General features: G+C 40.2%; 1 protein-coding gene across 1 annotated transcript in view; it reads right to left on the bottom strand.

The window, feature by feature from the left end:
• fmn2a (formin 2a) overlaps positions 1-19,337 on the bottom strand; it is a 55,276-nt gene that overhangs the window by 25,112 nt on the left and 10,827 nt on the right. Inside the window, exons 6-8 of the mRNA XM_058398493.1 lie at positions 16,267-17,633; positions 15,921-16,065; positions 8,074-8,161 (exon numbers count right to left, since the gene is read on the bottom strand). Of these exons, the coding sequence (XP_058254476.1) occupies positions 8,074-8,161; positions 15,921-16,065; positions 16,267-17,633 (1,600 nt within the window). The remainder of the gene's footprint in view (positions 1-8,073; positions 8,162-15,920; positions 16,066-16,266; positions 17,634-19,337) is intronic.

Here is a 19,337-nt window from a genome sequence, read left to right on the forward strand (position 1 = left end):
ACACACACACACAAACATACAAAATCTCTCACACACAGCCACATGAACATACACAGATATACACAATCACACACACACACACACTCCCAAAGACACTGAAACACACACTTAGCCACACACACACACACACACACACAACCACACACACACAACCACACAAACATACACAATCACACCCAAACACACACACACAAACAAAAATACACACTTAGTCCCACACGCACAAACACACACACACACACAGACACACACATTAATATAAATGTGGGTTTCACAGCTGCACTAATGTCAGAGCTTCAGATCCAGTAGTTCTCATCAGTACTGAGTGGAACGCCTCTGCTGCATTTCAGACCTCAGCTCATGAAGTTCTGCCATAATATCTGGAGGTCTCGTGTTTGTACTTCATGCATCATTTGTTATATTTTCATATCTATTCGATTGCTTGTTTTTTGTTCCTTTTACATAATCATATAATACGGTAGTAAATGATTCGGTTTGGGAGACGCAGGACCGCTTCCTCCATTATTATTTATAACAGGCATGATGAGTGTAACCTTCACGTAGAAACCGCACAGTAACATCAGAACTGCTCAGGATTCACATAGCCATCGTACACCATACATCATACGTGATTCACGTAGCCATCGTACACCATACATCATACGTGATTCACGTAGCCATCGTACACCATACATCATACGTGATTCACGTAGCCATAGTACACCATACATCATACGTGATTCACGTAGCCATAGTACACCATACATCGTACGAGATTCACGTAGCCATCGTACACCATACATCATACGTGAATCACGTAGCCATAGTACACCATACATCGTACGTGATTCACGTAGCCATAGTACACCATACATCATATAAGATTCATGTAGCCATCGTACACACCATACATCATACGAGATTCACGTAGCCATAGTACACCATACATCATACAAGATTCATGTAGCCATCGTACACACCATACATCATACAAGATTCATGTAGCCATCGTACACACCATACATCATACGAGATTCACGTAGCCATAGTACACCATACATCATACAAGATTCATGTAGCCATCGTACACACCATACATCGTACATGATTCACATAGCCATCATACACCATACATCATACGTGATTCACGTAGACATCATACACACCATACATCGTACATGATTCACATAGCCATCGTACACCATACATCATACGTGATTCACGTAGACATCATACACACCATACATCGTACGTGATTCACGTAGCCATCATACACACCATACATCGTACATGATTCACATAGCCATCATACACCATACATCATACGTGATTCACGTAGACATCATACACACCATACATCGTACGCGATTCACGTAGCCATCATACACACCATACATCGTACGTGATTCACATAGCCATCGTACACCATACATCGTATGTGATTCACGTAGCCATTGTACACCATACATCATACGAGATTCACGTAGCCATAGTACACCATACATCATACAAGATTCATGTAGCCATCATACACACCATACATCGTACATGATTCACATCGTACACCATACATTCTACATGATTCACGTAGCCATCGTACACACCATACATCGTACATGATTCACGTAGCCATCGTACACCATACATCGTACATGATTCACGTAGCCATCGTACACCATACATCGTACATGATTCACATAGACATCATACACACCATACATCGTACGTGATTCACGTAGCCATCATACACACCATACACCGTACGTGATTCACATAGCCATCGTACACCATACATCGTACATGATTCACGTAGCCATTGTACACCATACATCGTACATGATTCACGTAGCCATCGTACACCATACATCGTATGTGATTCACGTAGCCATCGTACACCATACATCGTACATGATTCACGTAGCCATCGTACACCATACATCGTATGTGATTCACGTAGCCATCGTACACCATACATCATACAAGATTCACGTAGCCATCGTACACCATACATCGTACGTGATTCACGTAGCCATCGTACACCATACATCATACAAGATTCATGTAGCCATCGTACACCATACATCATACAAGATTCATGTAGCCATCGTACACCATACATCATACAAGATTCACGTAGCCATCGTACACCATACATCATACAAGATTCATGTAGCCATCGTACACCATACATCATACAAGATTCATGTAGCCATCGTACACCATACATTGTACATGATTCACGTAGACATCATACACACCATACATCGTACGAGATTCATGTAGCCATCATACACACCATACATCGTATGTAATTCACATAGCCATTGTACACCATACATCGTACCCAATTCACGTAGCCATCGTACACACCATACATCGTATGTGATTCAAGTAGCCATCATACACACCATACATCGTACCTGATTCACGTAGCCATTGTACACACCATACATCGTACCTGATTCACGTAGCCATCGTACACACCATACATCGTATGTGATTCAAGTAGCCATCATACACACCATACATCGTATGTGATTCACGTAGCCATCGTACACACCATACATCATATGTGATTCATGTAGCCATCGTACACACCATACATCATATGTGATTCAAGTAGCCATCGTAAATGCCATACATTGTATGTGATTCACGTAGCCATTATACACACCATACATCGTATGTGATTCACGTAGCCATCATACACACCATACATCGTATGTGATTCACATAGCCATTGTACACCATACATCGTACGTGATTCACGTAGCCATCGTACACACCATACATCATACGTGATTCACGTAGCCATCGTACACACCATACATCGTATGTGATTCACGTAGCCATCATACACACCATACATCGTATGTGATTCACGTAGCCATTGTACACCATACATCGTACATGATTCACGTAGCCATCGTACACCATACATCGTACATGATTCACGTAGCCATCGTACACCATACATCGTACGTGATTCACGTAGCCATCATACACACCATACATCGTATGTGATTCACGTAGCCATCATACACACCATACATCGTATGTGATTCACGTAGCCATCATACACACCATACATCGTATGTGATTCACGTAGCCATTGTACACCATACATCGTACGTTATTCACGTAGCCATCGTACACACCATACATCGTACGTGATTCACGTAGCCATCGTACACCATACATCGTACAAGATTCACATAGCCATCGTACACGCCATACATCAGGTTTCTATTTTCTTATTGTTGTTTTCATGTTGATTTACATTTTGTTTTACATTTTTATTTATTTTGTCTTACTTTTTCATTTAGTTTTCTGTTTTATTTTCCATTTTGTTTCATTTTTGTTTTTCATTTAGGTTTCTGTTTTTTTGTTGTTGGTTTCGTGTTGAATTAAAAAAAAAATTTATTTAACTTTACATTTTGTGTTTTTTATTATTTTGTTTTACTTTTTTTCCATTTATTTTTCTGTTTTATTTTCAATTTTTTTTTGCTGAATATGCAGCAAAGACATGAACAGGTCGTGCTTATCATGCAAAATAATAATAAGTTCCAGAAAATATCATTCACGGCTGGTTTGATCCAACATCCCCTCAGGCCAGGATTACAGCAAAACATGCAGAAGGGAGCCAAAGCCACTCTTTAGCCCTGATGGTGGCAAGTTTTCGCAATTTCACTTCCATTATTGTTTGTTCAGGCTGAAGACTCAGATTCCTGACTAGCCTGAACTCTATGAAGACATCTTAAGCGTTCAGGGACTCGGCTCTGGCTCCGGAGACATGGAGTAATTGACGTCTGGAATGGCAAAAAACTGGAATGCAATTTACTCTGACACACACACACACACACACTCAAACGTGGAGCTGCAAAAATCATGTACACACACGTCGATTTAAGTCAGTGACCTCGGGTTAGCGTATGAATTCCTTTCATAGCACGGGTCGCTCTGCTGAATTTGCTGCACTTGGACAGGAAACCTGTCAAATGTTGAGGATAAGCTCAAGTCCCTTAGGAAGTAATTATTCTCATTAATCACAGGTGGTAAAAAAAAAGCAAAAAAAAGATTTGTCACGCAAGTAAAAGTTCTTGGGATAAAAACTTCAAGTCAGATTTTTCACTCAAGGTGAAGCAGAATTAAAGCTATAGTCTTATAGTCTTATTGCCTAAAGTATGAAAGAAGGAATAGTAGAATTAGCTTAACACTGAGACAGAGTCAGTGCTGCTTTATTTTATTTTATTAGTTTTGTGGATGCTCCATATTATAAATGTATAGGGATAACTATAACTATAAAGGGATAAAAAGTACAAGCTTTTATTGGAAAACAATTAACTTCAGGGGAACAAATTTTCAAAAACTATCCACTTTTTTTAATCCACCTGCCTGTACACCCTTCCCAAACAGAAAGGTCTCAAAGGGCATTAAGGGAAAATACTAATGATAAAGCAGTGAAGCGTCCTCAAGTGATCCCAGAAAAAAGAGAAGGATACACAGATAAAGAGAAAGCTTGAGAGAGATGGTGTTTATAACCAATGACACCTTTTTCCCTCCTCAAACTCACTCATATTTCCTCTTCCTCTCCTCTCTCTTCTTATTTCTCCTCATCCTTTGCTCACACTTTAAGTCCCATCACTCATTTGCTCTTCATGGAGTGGAAGGTGAAGGGAAACTGATGTCATTGCTGTCACACTTTCTGTCTGTCAAACACCCATGCTTTAATTCTACACTCACAGTTTATGTTCCTGACACATTTCTATGATGTGTTTCATTTGCCACTGGCACTGAACTGCATAGAAGTCATACTCTTAATACACACTGGAACACACTTCCACGATGGTGCAATTAGGCTAATATTGAACTCACAAAACCACGTTATAGCTTTGGTGCAGTATAATATTGTGGTGGTAATTAGTAGGAGAAGGCCAGAATTAAGCAGAGACCTGTCCTTCTGTGATCCAGTACAAAGTGTAAAAGATACTCAAAATTACGTCTGCAATAATTCAGTATGATACAACTGACACAAACAGAGACCACACCTCCTTCACTTAGAGTGACAGACACAAAGGTCTTGGATTTGGATCAGAATTTAAAATTTAAAATTCAGAATTTCGCATACAGAATTATGAATTGAGAACTCAGAACTTTGAATTCGGAAGTCAAAATTCAGAATTTAGAACTCGGAATTTAGAACTGGAAATTTGACATTCGGAAGTCAGAATTGAGAATTTATAATCCAGAATTTAGAATTAAGAATTTAGAATTCATCATTTGGAATTTAGAATCCTGAATATGGAACTTAGAACTTTTAACTCAATTTAGAATTTGGAACTCAAAATTTAGAATTCAGAATTTGGATTTTTAAATTCTTCCTTTACAGTGACTGACAGACACAGAGCCCATTCCTTCTTCATATGGACTGAACGACACACAAAGTCACACTTTCATCACTAAAACTGTCAAATACACAAGTATCCTTTATTAATACTGCTAAACACAAAGGCCACGCCTCCTTTACTAATACTGCTAAACACAAAGGCCACGCCTCCTTTGTTAACACTGTTAGACACAAACGCCACGCCTCCTTTACCAACATTGTTAGACACAAAACCACGCCTCTTTTATAATTACTAATAGAGGCAAAGGCCATGCCTCCTTTACTAACATTGTTAGACACAAAGCCACGCCTCTTTTATTAACACTAATAGAGGCAAAGGCCACACCTCCTTTCTATCACTGTTGGACACAAAGCCACGCCTCTTTCATTAACACTCATAGATGCAAAGGCCACGCCTCCTTTACTATCACTGTTGGACACAAAGCCATGCCTCTTTTATTAATACTAATAGATGCAAAGGCCACGCCTCCTTTACTATCACTGTTGGACACAAAGCCATAACTGTTTTATTAATACTATCAGAGGCAAAGGTCACGCCTCCTTTACTATCACTGTTGGACACAAAGCCATGCCTCTTTTATTAATACTAATAGATGCAAAGGCCACGCCTCCTTTACTATCACTGTTGGACACAAAGCCATAACTGTTTTATTAATACTATCAGAGGCAAAGGTCACGCCTCCTTTACTGACACTGTTAGACACATTGAATGTTGACCAAAATCTGGACTTTTCACTGAATCAGATGTGTCAATGAGTTAACAAGTTTTTATTTATTATAAATATCTCTGGTGATAGCCCCGCCCCCTCCACCTAACCTGAACCTTATGTACAAGTTGGAATTTTCAAATCGTGAGAGCATGTTGTTAACACAGTCCCTAATAGGATACGGGTCTTCCCTCGCTGCTATTTGTAGCAGTGAAAAGGCCCATAAAGCGTTCGTTAAACACTCTGCGGCTTGGCATTTTTAATAACAGATCACACTTTATGTGGCAATGGCACATGAAACCACAAAACCGAGGGCTTTGTACTCTGGTAGAACACTACCCTCTGTTTCAATCATAACAACAAATCCATGTGATTTAATTGCAGGGAGCACTTTTTTATTGACGAGGTTCAGAATGATTACAGATAATTACAGATAGATGGATGTGTGGAATAACCAGCAGTTCCAAACTCATGCTGGCTTGCTCATGCATAATCCTTCATCCTGTTTGGCTTTTCTCAAACAATATTGTGTGGTCTGGCTGATGAGCGGGAGGACTACTGTAGGCAAACACGGGACCTGGAGAAGAGATGGAGCTGCATTCGTACGGAGTAGAAGAACGAAGCATGACTCAGATATTGCTGTTTGTGGGTAGACACACTGGTGAAAGATGTAATTTCTAGTATGTCTGTATGTATTAGGGACGGAACTGAATACAAGTATAGTAAGTTATTTGGGATGAACTGATAACGGAGTCGAAATAGAAACAAACACAGAGGCACGTTGTTTATAAAACTAGCTAGATATTGTGTCTCGTTGAGACTAGAGGTGTTCAGTGATACCAGAATCCAATGGAACACAACATAAAGGCTGTGCAAGGAGGATTTACATTTAGTAGACACCCTTATCCAGAGCAACTTACAATTTTATCTCATTTTATTCAATTGAGCAGTTGAGGTTTAAGGGCCTTGCTCAGGGGCCCAGCTTAGTGGACCTTGAATTTGAATTCATATTTATTTATTTAATCAGCCCACCAGAATAGGTTTGAACTGTGTTTACAGTGTGAATCGCCACCTTTAGGGTTGTCAGATTTCAGCAATAATCAGTACAACCACAAAAAGCACAAAATATTTAAAACTAGCCAAAATTGTTTTGAAAAAAATGGCAGATGGATATTTTATATATATATGAGAATATCTTAAATGCTGATACATCTGTAATATCCAGATATAACTAACAGAACCTGGCAACCCTTCCCAGGAAACAAATCTCAGGGTATTTACCATAATAGAAACCCAATACAGATTTTTTTTTTGTTAGTACCTTGCTCGAGAACTAACTGTGCCTTTCTGAGCGCCGAAATAAAACCATATTTCTACCAAAATGTTTCTGCACAAACAACTGCAATGCTTTTATATGAAAAGCAGCTCCCACCATGACCGCATGCTGTACACAGAGCTGCACATCTCTCCTGGGTCCCCAAATCATTTTATTCATTAAAAAAACATTACACTGTACACTTATTCCTGATGTTTTTCATTAATTTTAAATTCTCCATCGATATTAAAAGAAAATCTTTCTGGAAAATCGTGCTGGCATTAGCATGAAATTCTGCTTAAAAGGATGCCAGAAACACTCGGAGTGCATCCAGCTTTACGGAAGACATTTCGATAATCGTCGTCATTTGTGAATGAAAAACGGACAGCGGGCCTGTTTTTTTTTTTTCTTGTTCACTCTTTTCCAGAGTTTCTGAGAAAATATAAACAAATCGTTGCAGTAATTTAAACCTCCACAGCCATGCATTGTGTGGAGCTCCAGGGGGGTGAATACTTTTGCACGGCACTGTACCAACTGCATAAAACTGCATAGAAAGTAGCATACATGCATACAAACTCCACACACACACACACCAACAGATTGAACCTGAAATGATGGCAGGAATTTTGTTTATCCATTCTCACCATGCTGAATGTCCTTCATGTCCAAATGCAGACTGGACATCAGGATTCCTACAGCCTGGGAACGCTTATTACTCAAAATCTTCACCACCTGTAAAAGAGAGAGAGAGAGAGAGTCAAAGTCAAAGGTCAGTCAGAACAGAGAAACTTCTTTAATACAATATTCCACCCTAAAATCTCACGTTTTTATCCTAATAAGGTTATTGTGCTGCTCTCTGGAGCGTTTCTTCACATCTTTGCCCTCATATGGATATAGAAATCCATAAAAAAGTCCATAAAATCCAGCCAAATGTAATTATCCGAGCGACATAGCTATCCAGAAAGATTATCCTGTTTTGGACTCTGAAGCTCGCTGACATGCCGCACACTTCACCACAGGGGTGTGGATGAGTTTAGAAAGCTGATTGATTCAGTTGTAAACATGCAGCTATTAAAAGAAGGCCGTTTGACACGAGGTCAGAGACACCGGGTCATATTACTTATTGGATTTTTGTTTTTTATTACTTCTTGAGGTTTTTGTTGCATGTTTAGGTTTGTCAGAAGCCAAAATGTAGTATATGGTGTGAATAGAGAATAGAAATGGACTAGAATTCTCCAGGTATGGAACATATTTAAAAAAAAATAAACAAGAATCACCACATCATACAGCTCAGGTCTGAACACAACAACTTTGAAAGATTTCCGTTATTGCTTTTAATCCAATGTTATTCTCATCTGCATGGAAGCACAGAGGCCTAACATGAGAAACAGTTGGCCTGCTCTTTAAGTGTGTGCATGTGTGTGTGTGTGTGTGTGTGTGTGTGTGTGTGTGGTTGGGAGAGTCCAGGACTCTGTGGGTTCTGGGTAGAAGAGGCCACAGAGGATACCATCAGAATCGATTTCTTTCTCCACACTTCTTTTGGAAAAGCCAGGAAGCCAAGTTATTTTAATGCAGGATACAAAATAAACAATGTAAGTAACAGAGAAATATAAAATACTGTATTAGTACAAAAACAAAGGAGTTTCTCATATATACCACACACACACACACATACACACACACGTCAAATGGTCATTAGTAGTAGATACATAAAGTGCGATTCTTCTGCATGTTGTGCAAATTTTTTGAAAATGTCCTCCAAATAGTTTCTGGTTATGAAAGAGATTTACTGAACAAAAACAAAATCCATTAAACAGAAGAATGTTTGTTCCTGAACATGTTCCTGTGTGACTTATAAAGAGCCAGAAAAGAAGTTTTTTCTGAGTTTCTGAAATGTTTCTTTGCTTCCAAGAACAGAACAGATGGATGGATGGATGGATGGATGGATGGATGGATGGATGGATGAATAAATTAAGGAAGGAAGGAAGGAAGGAAGGAAGGAAGGAAGGATGGAAGGATGGATGGATGGATGGATTGAGGAAGGATGGAGGGATGAATGGAGGAAGGATGGATGGATGGAGGAAGGATGGAGGGATGAATAGATGATGGATGAATGGAGGAAGGATAGATGGTTGGATGGACAGAAGGATGAATGTAGGAAGGAGGGAAGGATGGATGGTGGATGAATGAATGAAGGAAAGATGGAGGGATAGATGAATGAATGAATGAATGAATGAATGAATGAATGAATGAATAGATGGATGGAAGGATGGAAAGTGGATGAATGAATGGAGGGATGGATGGATGAATGAATAAATGACTGGAGGGAAGATGGAGGGATGAATGAATGGATAGATTGGTGATTGGATGGATGGATGAATGGATGGGTGGATGGATTAGATGGATGGATGAATGAATAAATGAATGGAGGGAAGATGGATGGATGGATGGATGGATGGATGAATGAATGAATGAATGAATAGATGGATGGAAGGATGGAAAGTGGATGAATGAATGGAGGGATGGATGGATGAATGAATAAATGACTGGAGGGAAGATGGAGGGATGAATGAATGGATAGATTGGTGATTGGATGGATGGATGAATGGATGGGTGGATGGATTAGATGGATGGATGAATGAATGAATAAATGAATGAATGAATGAATGATGGATGGATGGATGGATGGATGGATGGATGGATAGATAGATAGATAGATAGATAGATAGATAGATAGATAGATAGATAGATAGATAGATAGATAGATAGATAGAGGAAGGAAGGATGGATGGATGGATGGATGGATACATAGATGGATGAAGAATGGATGAAGGAAGGAAGGAAGGAAGGGATGGATGGATGGTTGGATGGATGGATGGATACATATATGGAGGAAGAATGGATGAAGGACGGAGGGAAGGAAGGAAGGAAGGAAGGAAGGGATGGATGGTTGGATGCATGAATTAATAGATGGAGGGAGGGAGTGAGGGGTGGATCACTGGTTGATATTAACCAAGACCAAGACAGAGTTTAAGAGCTTGAACTTCTGGAAAACTTCCAAAAAAAACCCCGTCTCGGTGTGAAAACACACCCATGTCTGGATAAATGGAAGGATGAACAGATGGATGGAGGGATCCATGATAACTATACATGTATATTTATCCCCAAAACCAGGATTGCTTTTTAATATCATCTTGAAGCAACAGAAGAATAAACCTTGCTCCTCATGTCTCATTTGATTTCCAGCCCCAGTGTGTATATATCCCAGTGCCCCAGCGACAGCCCCTGTAGCGCTTTGGCCGCCAGAATCCTAATGACACTGGAGCAGTAACATCAGCTGGGATCAAACCCACGACTTCTTACGCCACATCCAAGCTCTCCAACCACACTGAGTAAATGTGATTCCAGAGCTCAAATAACTAACAGAGAATAGATGCATTTCAACAGTAGGCTGCTTCAATACACGCTCGCAGACATGCAGCCACAGTGCGGCGTAACCACAAAACCACACCAGGCTGGCTGGAGTCTCTGGGTAAGCCTGTGGTTTGGGCTCTGTGGATCTTTAACTTAACCCAGACCCACACAGCGAGAGAGTGAGAGAGAGGGAGAGAATGAGGAGGAATAAAACACAGTGGAGTCAAAACACCCACAAAGTGTTCTGAACCGCTAGCTCTTACCAATAATAATCGATGTACGTTCCCAATAACAGACATTCCTCTGACCCATGTTCCTATTTTCTTATTCATACCCCGGTCACTCCCTAATATCATTAGCATTCTTTTCCAGTCCGTTTGGAAAATTTTCCACCACATAATGTGTTAAAAATCTTGTCAAAACACATAAAAAAACAACAACAACAACAAGACTTTCTGTTCCTTCTTTCTGTCTAAGGGCATGAAGGAACACACCGGTGCATGCTGACTCATCCGTCTTTACCCCCCTAACGAAGGAACAACCGCATCGTTAATCGCCCAGCAGCGGGGGTTCGGAAGTTAGCGTTCGGCGCATCGTGCTGCTGACTTGCACTATTTCTTCCTATTTGTGGCGACCGAATGGATGCTTTCCAAAGACTAAATAAAAGACACATCCCCTCTGGAAAACAGTGCGGTGAAGCCCGTTTCAATGAGAAGCTGCTGAAGGATTTACTACACTTACATAACTCCAGTGTAACTGTTGTTGTAAACTACTTCTAATTACAGCATGTATGTCTTGCAGAAAACGTTCGCTTTCCGCCGGCTGCTAGGTGTCCATTATTTTTACAGGGGCGCTTCGATTCCTAGCATGCAACCGCGCAGGAATGTAACCGTGACAATAAGCATAAATATTGGTCTAGGCTAGGCGGATATTTACACTGTACCGTCACCTTAACGGCTGGGTGATAAACGATCGAATCAACGACATGTGAATGCGGTTCCACTAAAAGCAATGGTATAAGAGAAATATATTTATTCTTAATGTTTTGTTAAAAAAATAAATACAATTAACACATTTATGTAAAAGGAGAAGTTGACTTCCTGAACAAAAATCTACAAATCATTTACTCACCCCCTGGTCATCCAAGATGTTCTTGTCTTTCTTTCTTCAGTCGCAAAGAAATTATGTTTTTTGAGGAAAACATTTCAGCATGTTTCTCCATATAGTGGACTTCAGTGGTGCCCCCGAGGTTGAACGTCCAAAATGCAGTTTATATGCAGCTTCAAAGAGCTCTAAATGATCCCAGATGAGGAAGAAGGGTCTTATCTTGTGAAACAATCAGTCATTTTCTTTCATACTTTTTAACCACAAAAAAAATCTCATCTAGCACTAGCTCTGGGATGCACGTCTGTGACGCTACGTACTACATAATCACGTCGGAAGATCAAGCATGACATAGGAGAAACTACAGACCCAGTGTTTACAAAGCGAACGTGCAAAGACCAAGGAAGTGCAAATAAGTCGCTTTTTACTAACAAAAAGGTAGGCGCCTACGTCACACATGACCTTCCAACGTGATTACGTAGTACATAGCGTCTCGGACATACATCCCAGAGCTAGTGCTAGACGATCTTTTGTGGTGAAAAAGTATACAATTTTTTAATTTTTCTTAGAAAATGGTTGCACTAGGTAAGACCTCTCTTCCTCGGCTGGGATCGTTTAAAGCCCTTTAAAGCTGCATTTATAATGCATTTTGAAAATTTGAGTAAATTATTTGTAGAGTTTTGTTCTGGAAGTAAACTTCTCCTTTAAAATCTCAATTCTGATTGGTCAAATGCTGTCGATTTATATTCTAGTTTCTTACAGCAGATCAGACATTACCTCAGGATGTAATTTAAATCTCATATGCTACGATAATAATATTTTCTGTAAAAAGGATTATTTAACATTCATGGAAGAAATCTCCAGTGTTGGAAGTAAAGTTGTAAAATGTTCTGACATGAGAAAATCTTCAGGATGGAGGCTTCGTGTTTTCTTGGGAAGATGCAGTATTTTTTATGTTATAAACTTAAGAAGCTAGAAGACAAAAGAGGCTGGTGACTAATTTAACTATAAGCAAAGGACTAGTGTTGGAAAATGACATGGGGAAAAAAGGAACAAAAAACACTTCAGGAAGCACTGTTATAGGAATATAATGAACTTCAGTGCTTAGTGTCAGGCCTCATCTCATTGAATATCTTCCTGACCTGATTTACTTTCTCAGAAAGTCCAGCTAAGATTTTGCAAATTTACAATTGCAGAAATGAAAATCAAGCAAACTCTGCAATATTCGCGCACAATTTGTCAAAATGACTGCAGATTTTTCGTGGATATGTTCCGAGACAACGTCGTGTGACGTCAAAACAACACGTATTCAGCCAAATATCACTTCCATTCACGTGTGTAACATGAGTTCAGCTCTGAAAGTCATTACATATAAGTTTTCACTGATCAGAGTTTAAAAGAAGAAATCTTGTGCTTGAAATTTCACCAATTCGAGTAGTTTTCAGCGAAAACAACAACCGTAACAACAATCACCAACCACGAACAACTTCTTGGAAGAACTGATTAGGAAACATTACTCCATTTTGGCTCAGTGACATCTTTAAATTCATGCCATCTATTATAAAAACGAACAAAAAACAGGATATTTTGTCTACATCTTACATTCTATTTAGTAATTTGTTAATAGCTATAAATATGAATAGATATTCATAAATATGTTGTTTTTTTTACTTGTTTTCCATCTGAAAGTCCTTGATTGTGAAGTTGAGTTCAGGACGAGTTCTAATCAGTACCGAATAAACAAACCTCCAAACTAAATGCTGATTTGATTTGATTTGATTGCAGAGATTCTTTCTCACATTTTTACCCTCTCTGTCTCTGCTTACACGTTTTATACACACTCTTGTAGGTAAATTGCCGGAATTTTGATAGATTCCTGAAGGAATTTAAGCTGAGAAAATGTTGACATTCCTGTGGTATTCCCCAACATCCCTTCAAGGGCTAATACAAATCCCAGTGACTAGGCCTGGAGCGGTACTGGTAAAAGGGCAAGACTTCGCAACAGCTGAGTGAGCAATGAATCACTTCTGCTAATATACTTACTGTATGTGAAATGCCCTCCCTTATTGAAATTTTGCAAGAAATTTGCATCGGCATACAAAGCATTTTCTGCATACAAATGAACCGAACCCAAGTTGGTGGCACGACTTCCTGTGAGAAGCTTTGACATGGAATGCTTGGCTTAAGTCAGTTCTTTGTAAGCAGCCATACAGTTTACATACACTTCCTATTGGTAATATTGTTCATATTTTTGGGAGGCTGGAACGGATTATCTGCATTTACATTATTGCTTATGGGAAAATTTATTTTGCAATACACATTTTCACCTTAAGAACTCGCCTCCAGAACGGATTAAATTCGTATGCCTAGTTTCCACTGTATGTATTTTCAGTTTGTGCTCAAATTGACATGACCAGATGAGGGTTTGATTCAACAGATCATATTTGATGAATCAATGCCAATAAGTTGAAGGCGCAAATCTACTGTGTGGTTTAAATAACCATCTTTATAACAGAGCTCTGTGGATCGAGTCTGTCAGTTGCAGACAGACTATAACTTTATAGAACCATCCACAAAAAAAAACACTTTTGCTTGTCAGAACTCATTTCACTTCACTCTTTTCCTTTAACCAGAACTGATCAAAAACAGCTGTGGGTTTCACACGTCTAAAATAAGTCCCTCTGCTTGGCTGTAGCTCAACCTTCCAAAAACGAATGGTCCGGAAAGGTATCTAAAGTGTCATTGTCTACATAATAACAATACTCTATGTACACCAAACTGCAAATGAGCCCACTTCTTAGAAGAGAAGAAAGGCAGTGTTGCATTAAATGCAGTGGTGCTCTCAGCTCATCAGCAGGATGACAGCAGAAAGGTATTAAGGAGGAATTAAGGCGTCCCTCAGGGTCCAATACTAGGCTCTGTTCCTAACTGTTTTAGTCTGCTAAATCTCTTCAAATGAAATTATTTGCTTTCAGTACTCCCTGAGAAACTTTTCTTTTAATCAATCAACTTTTGTTGCTGTTTCTATTACCCATGTTTTCATATGTTCTTTTATATGTCTGTCTCCAGTGGTAATTCAGTGGTTAAGGCATTGGAATACTAATTATGAGTTCACATCCCAGGACCATGAAGCTGCCACTGCTGGGCCCTTGAAAAAGGCCTCAACAGCTCAGTTATATAAATGAGATATGTACTGTAATCACTCTGGATAAGGGTGTCTGCTAAATTCTGTAAATGTAAGGTAAAAAAAATGTTAGAAAGCTGGGATCATCCTTTAATAAGAAAGATGCTCCAAACACATCTTACATTTTTTTCAATGATTCATTGTAAGTCTGTTCTCTTAAATCTAAATCTTCCATATTCCTTTATGAAATGCCTTCCTTCTGAAACTCTGTTATCTTGGATGTCTTGATTTTCTTTCACATAACTGTTCATTTTAAGAGATTTAAAAGTGCTGAAGATGTATCCAGTCATGAAAGCTTTAACTGGTTAAATCTGTAATTTGCAATCTTTCAAGAGATAAGAACTAACATTAAACTCCTTAAATAGTAAAAATAAGGTTAGAATTATAGCCACCCATCCATTTTCTGGACCACTTGTCCTCTGCAGGGTCACAGGGAGCCTGGAGCATATCCCTGAGGACTAGGGGTACAAAGTAGGGGACACCCTGGTCAGCATGCCAACATATCACAAGGCACAATCACAACACATACTCACCTACCTATTCACACAGTACAATTAAGAGATACCAATCAGCCTATTGAACCAATCAGACTGGGGAAGGGGGGTGGCAGAGGAAGCCACTGAAGCTTGGGGAGAACAGGCTATCTCCATGTGTACAGGACAGAGGTGGGAATCAACCCCCCAACCCCAGAGGTGCAAGTCAAACAGGCTAACCACTAGCACCAGTTGCAAACAGAAAAAACGGCTTTATGACTCTTGACACTGTTATAACAGTGCAGATATAATTTACCTGTTTAGTCTTGGATTTGGAAATAGTATCAGAGATTGGTTTCTTCTTCTCTTTCACTGCACTTCTGGCAAAAAGCTCAACAAACTCTTCAAAGTCAACATGTGGCTCCTCCACCTTCTCCCATACCAGGTGTGTGTTTGGATCTCTGTGGACAAAGGAAAAGAAGAATCCCTTGAATTGTGATAAAGAAACACTTAAGACCTACTGTAGGCAGGATTTTAACAGATTTAGGTCTAAGTTTATTCATGGTAATACTCCAGAAATAACTGTGCACATAGTAGTCATATACTACATATGTTGAAGCAAAATACACACATCATTTACGCTCAATGAGGCAAATGATTACTTTTTGGCGTGCAGCTGTATTCTGGTCCAGTATAAAGGCTTCATGGGTCGTGGAGGCTCTATGATTGCCTTCAAGGGGACAGAGTCCTGAGAGAAACCCACTGACATCATCCTGAAAGAGGGTGGAGGAACAGGTCCACACCCAGGAGGTGGCGGTGGAGGTGGAGGTCCACAGCCAGAAAGGGGTGGTGGAGGTGGAGGTCCAAAGCCTGGAAGAGGTGGTGGAGCGGGAGGTCCACAGCCAGGAAGAGGTGGTGGAGGGGGAGGACCAAAGCCTGGAAGAGGTGGTGGAGGTGGAGGTCCACAGCCAGAAAGAGGTGGTGGAGGTGGAGGTCCAAAGCCTGGAAGAGGTGGTGGAGCGGGAGGTCCACAGCCAGGAAGAGGTGGTGGAGGGGGAGGACCAAAACCTGGAAGAGGTGATGGAGGTGGAGGTCCACAGCCTGGAATAGGTGGTGGAAGTGGAGGTCCACAGCCAGGAAGAGGTGGTGGAGCGGGAGGTCCACAGCCAGGAAGAGGTGGTGGAGGGGGAGGACCAAAACCTGGAAGAGGTGGTGGAGGTGGAGGTCCACAGCCTGGAATAGGTGGTGGAAGTGGAGGTCCACAGCCTGGAAGAGGTGGTGGAGGGAGAGGTCCAAAGCCTGGAAGAGGTGGTGGAGGTCCACAGCCTGGAAGAGGTGGTGGAGGTGGAGGTCCACAGCCTAGAAGAGGTGGTGGAGGCCTGAAGCCTGGAAAAGGTGGTGGTGGTAGTGGTCCAAAACCTGGAAGAGGTGGAGGTGGTGGCGGTGGTGGTCCAAAGTTTGAAGAAGGTGGTTGTGGTGGGGATCCAATGCTTGAAGAAGGTATTAGAAGTGGTGGAGGAGGTGGAACCTTCACCACAAGTCGAACAGATGTCAGGATTCCAGGAGCTGGTGGATGTGTAGGAGCTGGTACTACTGATTCAGTTGGTCCCAAAGATGAGGCCACCAGAGGAGAAGCTGAGGATACAGCTGGACCAGTCAGAATAGGAGGTGGAAGGCTTTGTGTTGTAGCCTTCTTTTGTACTCTTTGGCATTTGTGTAGCTGTACCACAGATGAGGTGATGCTGTCGGTCAAATCACAACCTCCTGCCTGATCAAATGAAGGCACTGTAAACTTGAAGTCTTCCTTGATGGGAGAAGTTTGGATTGACCTTGCCTGATAAGAAGTCATCCGTCCATTGACTTTTGTAAATGCATGACCAAGATTAACACCATCTGCCAATATCTCAGCAGAAGCATTCAGGGGTTTGCGGTCTTGCTCTAGATAGCATATCTTCTCTCTTAACTCATTGATCGTTCTTTCCAGCTCATCAATTTGTTTAGAATTCCGATCCGGAACAGTGGACTTGTTCTACAGGGAATAAGGATGGAGGAATAAAGTGGAAGCCGAAGATAAACAAATGTTTAAATAATTCATTTGAACCTGTACAACTTCTACACAAACTTTTTTTTGGACTTCTTTATAATGAAGTATTTTGAGCCAAATTAGAGTTATTCTTATCACCATGAAGTTCTCAAATGCCAAAAGATATTACAAAGTCTTTTATTCCCCTTGTACCACAGCAATGTGCAAACACTTACTGTTACTTTATTATGAAAGAACATCATGTCATATATTTTGTCTCTTTATAGCTACATTTAATGTTTTCTTAATGTCCACAAAACAAAAAATGGAAGTTAACAGATAAATGATAACAGCTTATGTTATATTTAACTCTTTCCCAGAGGCCAAAAACTGGAATTTCCTCCTGTATGTGTTGTGTCCATGTTCAGCATTGAATGTCTTTGTCATGTCTCACTCCACAGTGGTGGTTAATATGAAGCTCATATGAAAGTAGACACTCAGGGCTTTAAGAATTTGTAGTGTTTCAGAAGGATTTCTGTTTTTCCCTAGAACACCAAGAGCAATATATTCATAGAAAAGCTCCAAAAAAACACACAAATGTTTCAAAGTAAATGTTGATATCAAACCCATTTCTGCTCTCTGAGATGCTCCAAGTGCTTGTTCAACTAAAAAGCAGCTCAGATTTTTTCTTTTCAACCAGTAAAATTCTGTGTAAGGTTCTCCAAAAGAGGGAAAAACACACGTCTAAAACACACCAAAAGCCAACAGACTCATTTTAGATCAGACTCACAGCCAGAACATCATTCATTTCTTAATACTGATTGAAAACGTCCACTAGCCGTATGAAACTCGAGTGTACTGGTAAAAATTGGTTAGAGGAAAAAAATGGGTTAGACTCAGAAATGCAGCTTCTAGCTCGTTTACCACAGACCGACAAGTTCTCACACTAGTTACTTCTTCCAAACATAATAATAAGAAAAATTCTTCGTTTTGGATGTTGTATAATAATTTTTCCCAAAACTGTCACTAGTCTTAAATGAATCTTCTACCACACGAAGACCCATTTATTTATCTTTTAGCAAAGTTGTGTGTAAATGCTTGCACAAGCCAAACCTAACAAAAAGCTTTTCTCTTGAATTTCCAGAAATGCTAATTTTACTTCATTCTCGCTGTAACACCAGCCATCGCAATCCCTTCTCCACACCACCAGAGGGAGCTATCTCATAAAAATTGAACAGACTTCTGCGTTATGGGACACTTCAGGGTGTTAGCATTTTTAAGTTAAACTCACACCGGCTGTTGGCACGAAGTATTGCATTCATTGCCTATAGAGCCGTTTATTCCTTGCATTTATGTTCCATTGCTATTGTGTAGCGAGCCTGTTTTGGTTTTTGACGCAGGTTTTATTTGCCTCGTGTTTGCCTCGCTGACTGCCTTTTCTGTGTTTCTGTGTTTGGATTTGTCTGCTTGTGTTTTCTTTAATAAAGTCAGCATATGGATCCCAACCAACACGACACGTTCTTACGCTCACATAAGGATGTTGATGCCAGTAGTAGTAGCTTAGTGAAGGTGTTGGACTACTGATCAGAAGGCTGTGAGTTCAAATCTCACGTCCACCAAGCTGCCACTGCTGGGCCCTTAAGCAAGGCCCTTAACCCTCAGTTGCTCAGTTGTATAAAATGGATAAGGCTGGGAATGTAAATTTGATGA

This window comes from Hemibagrus wyckioides, linkage group LG09, assembly GCF_019097595.1.
Source record: "Hemibagrus wyckioides isolate EC202008001 linkage group LG09, SWU_Hwy_1.0, whole genome shotgun sequence".
Lineage (NCBI taxonomy): Eukaryota > Metazoa > Chordata > Actinopteri > Siluriformes > Bagridae > Hemibagrus > Hemibagrus wyckioides.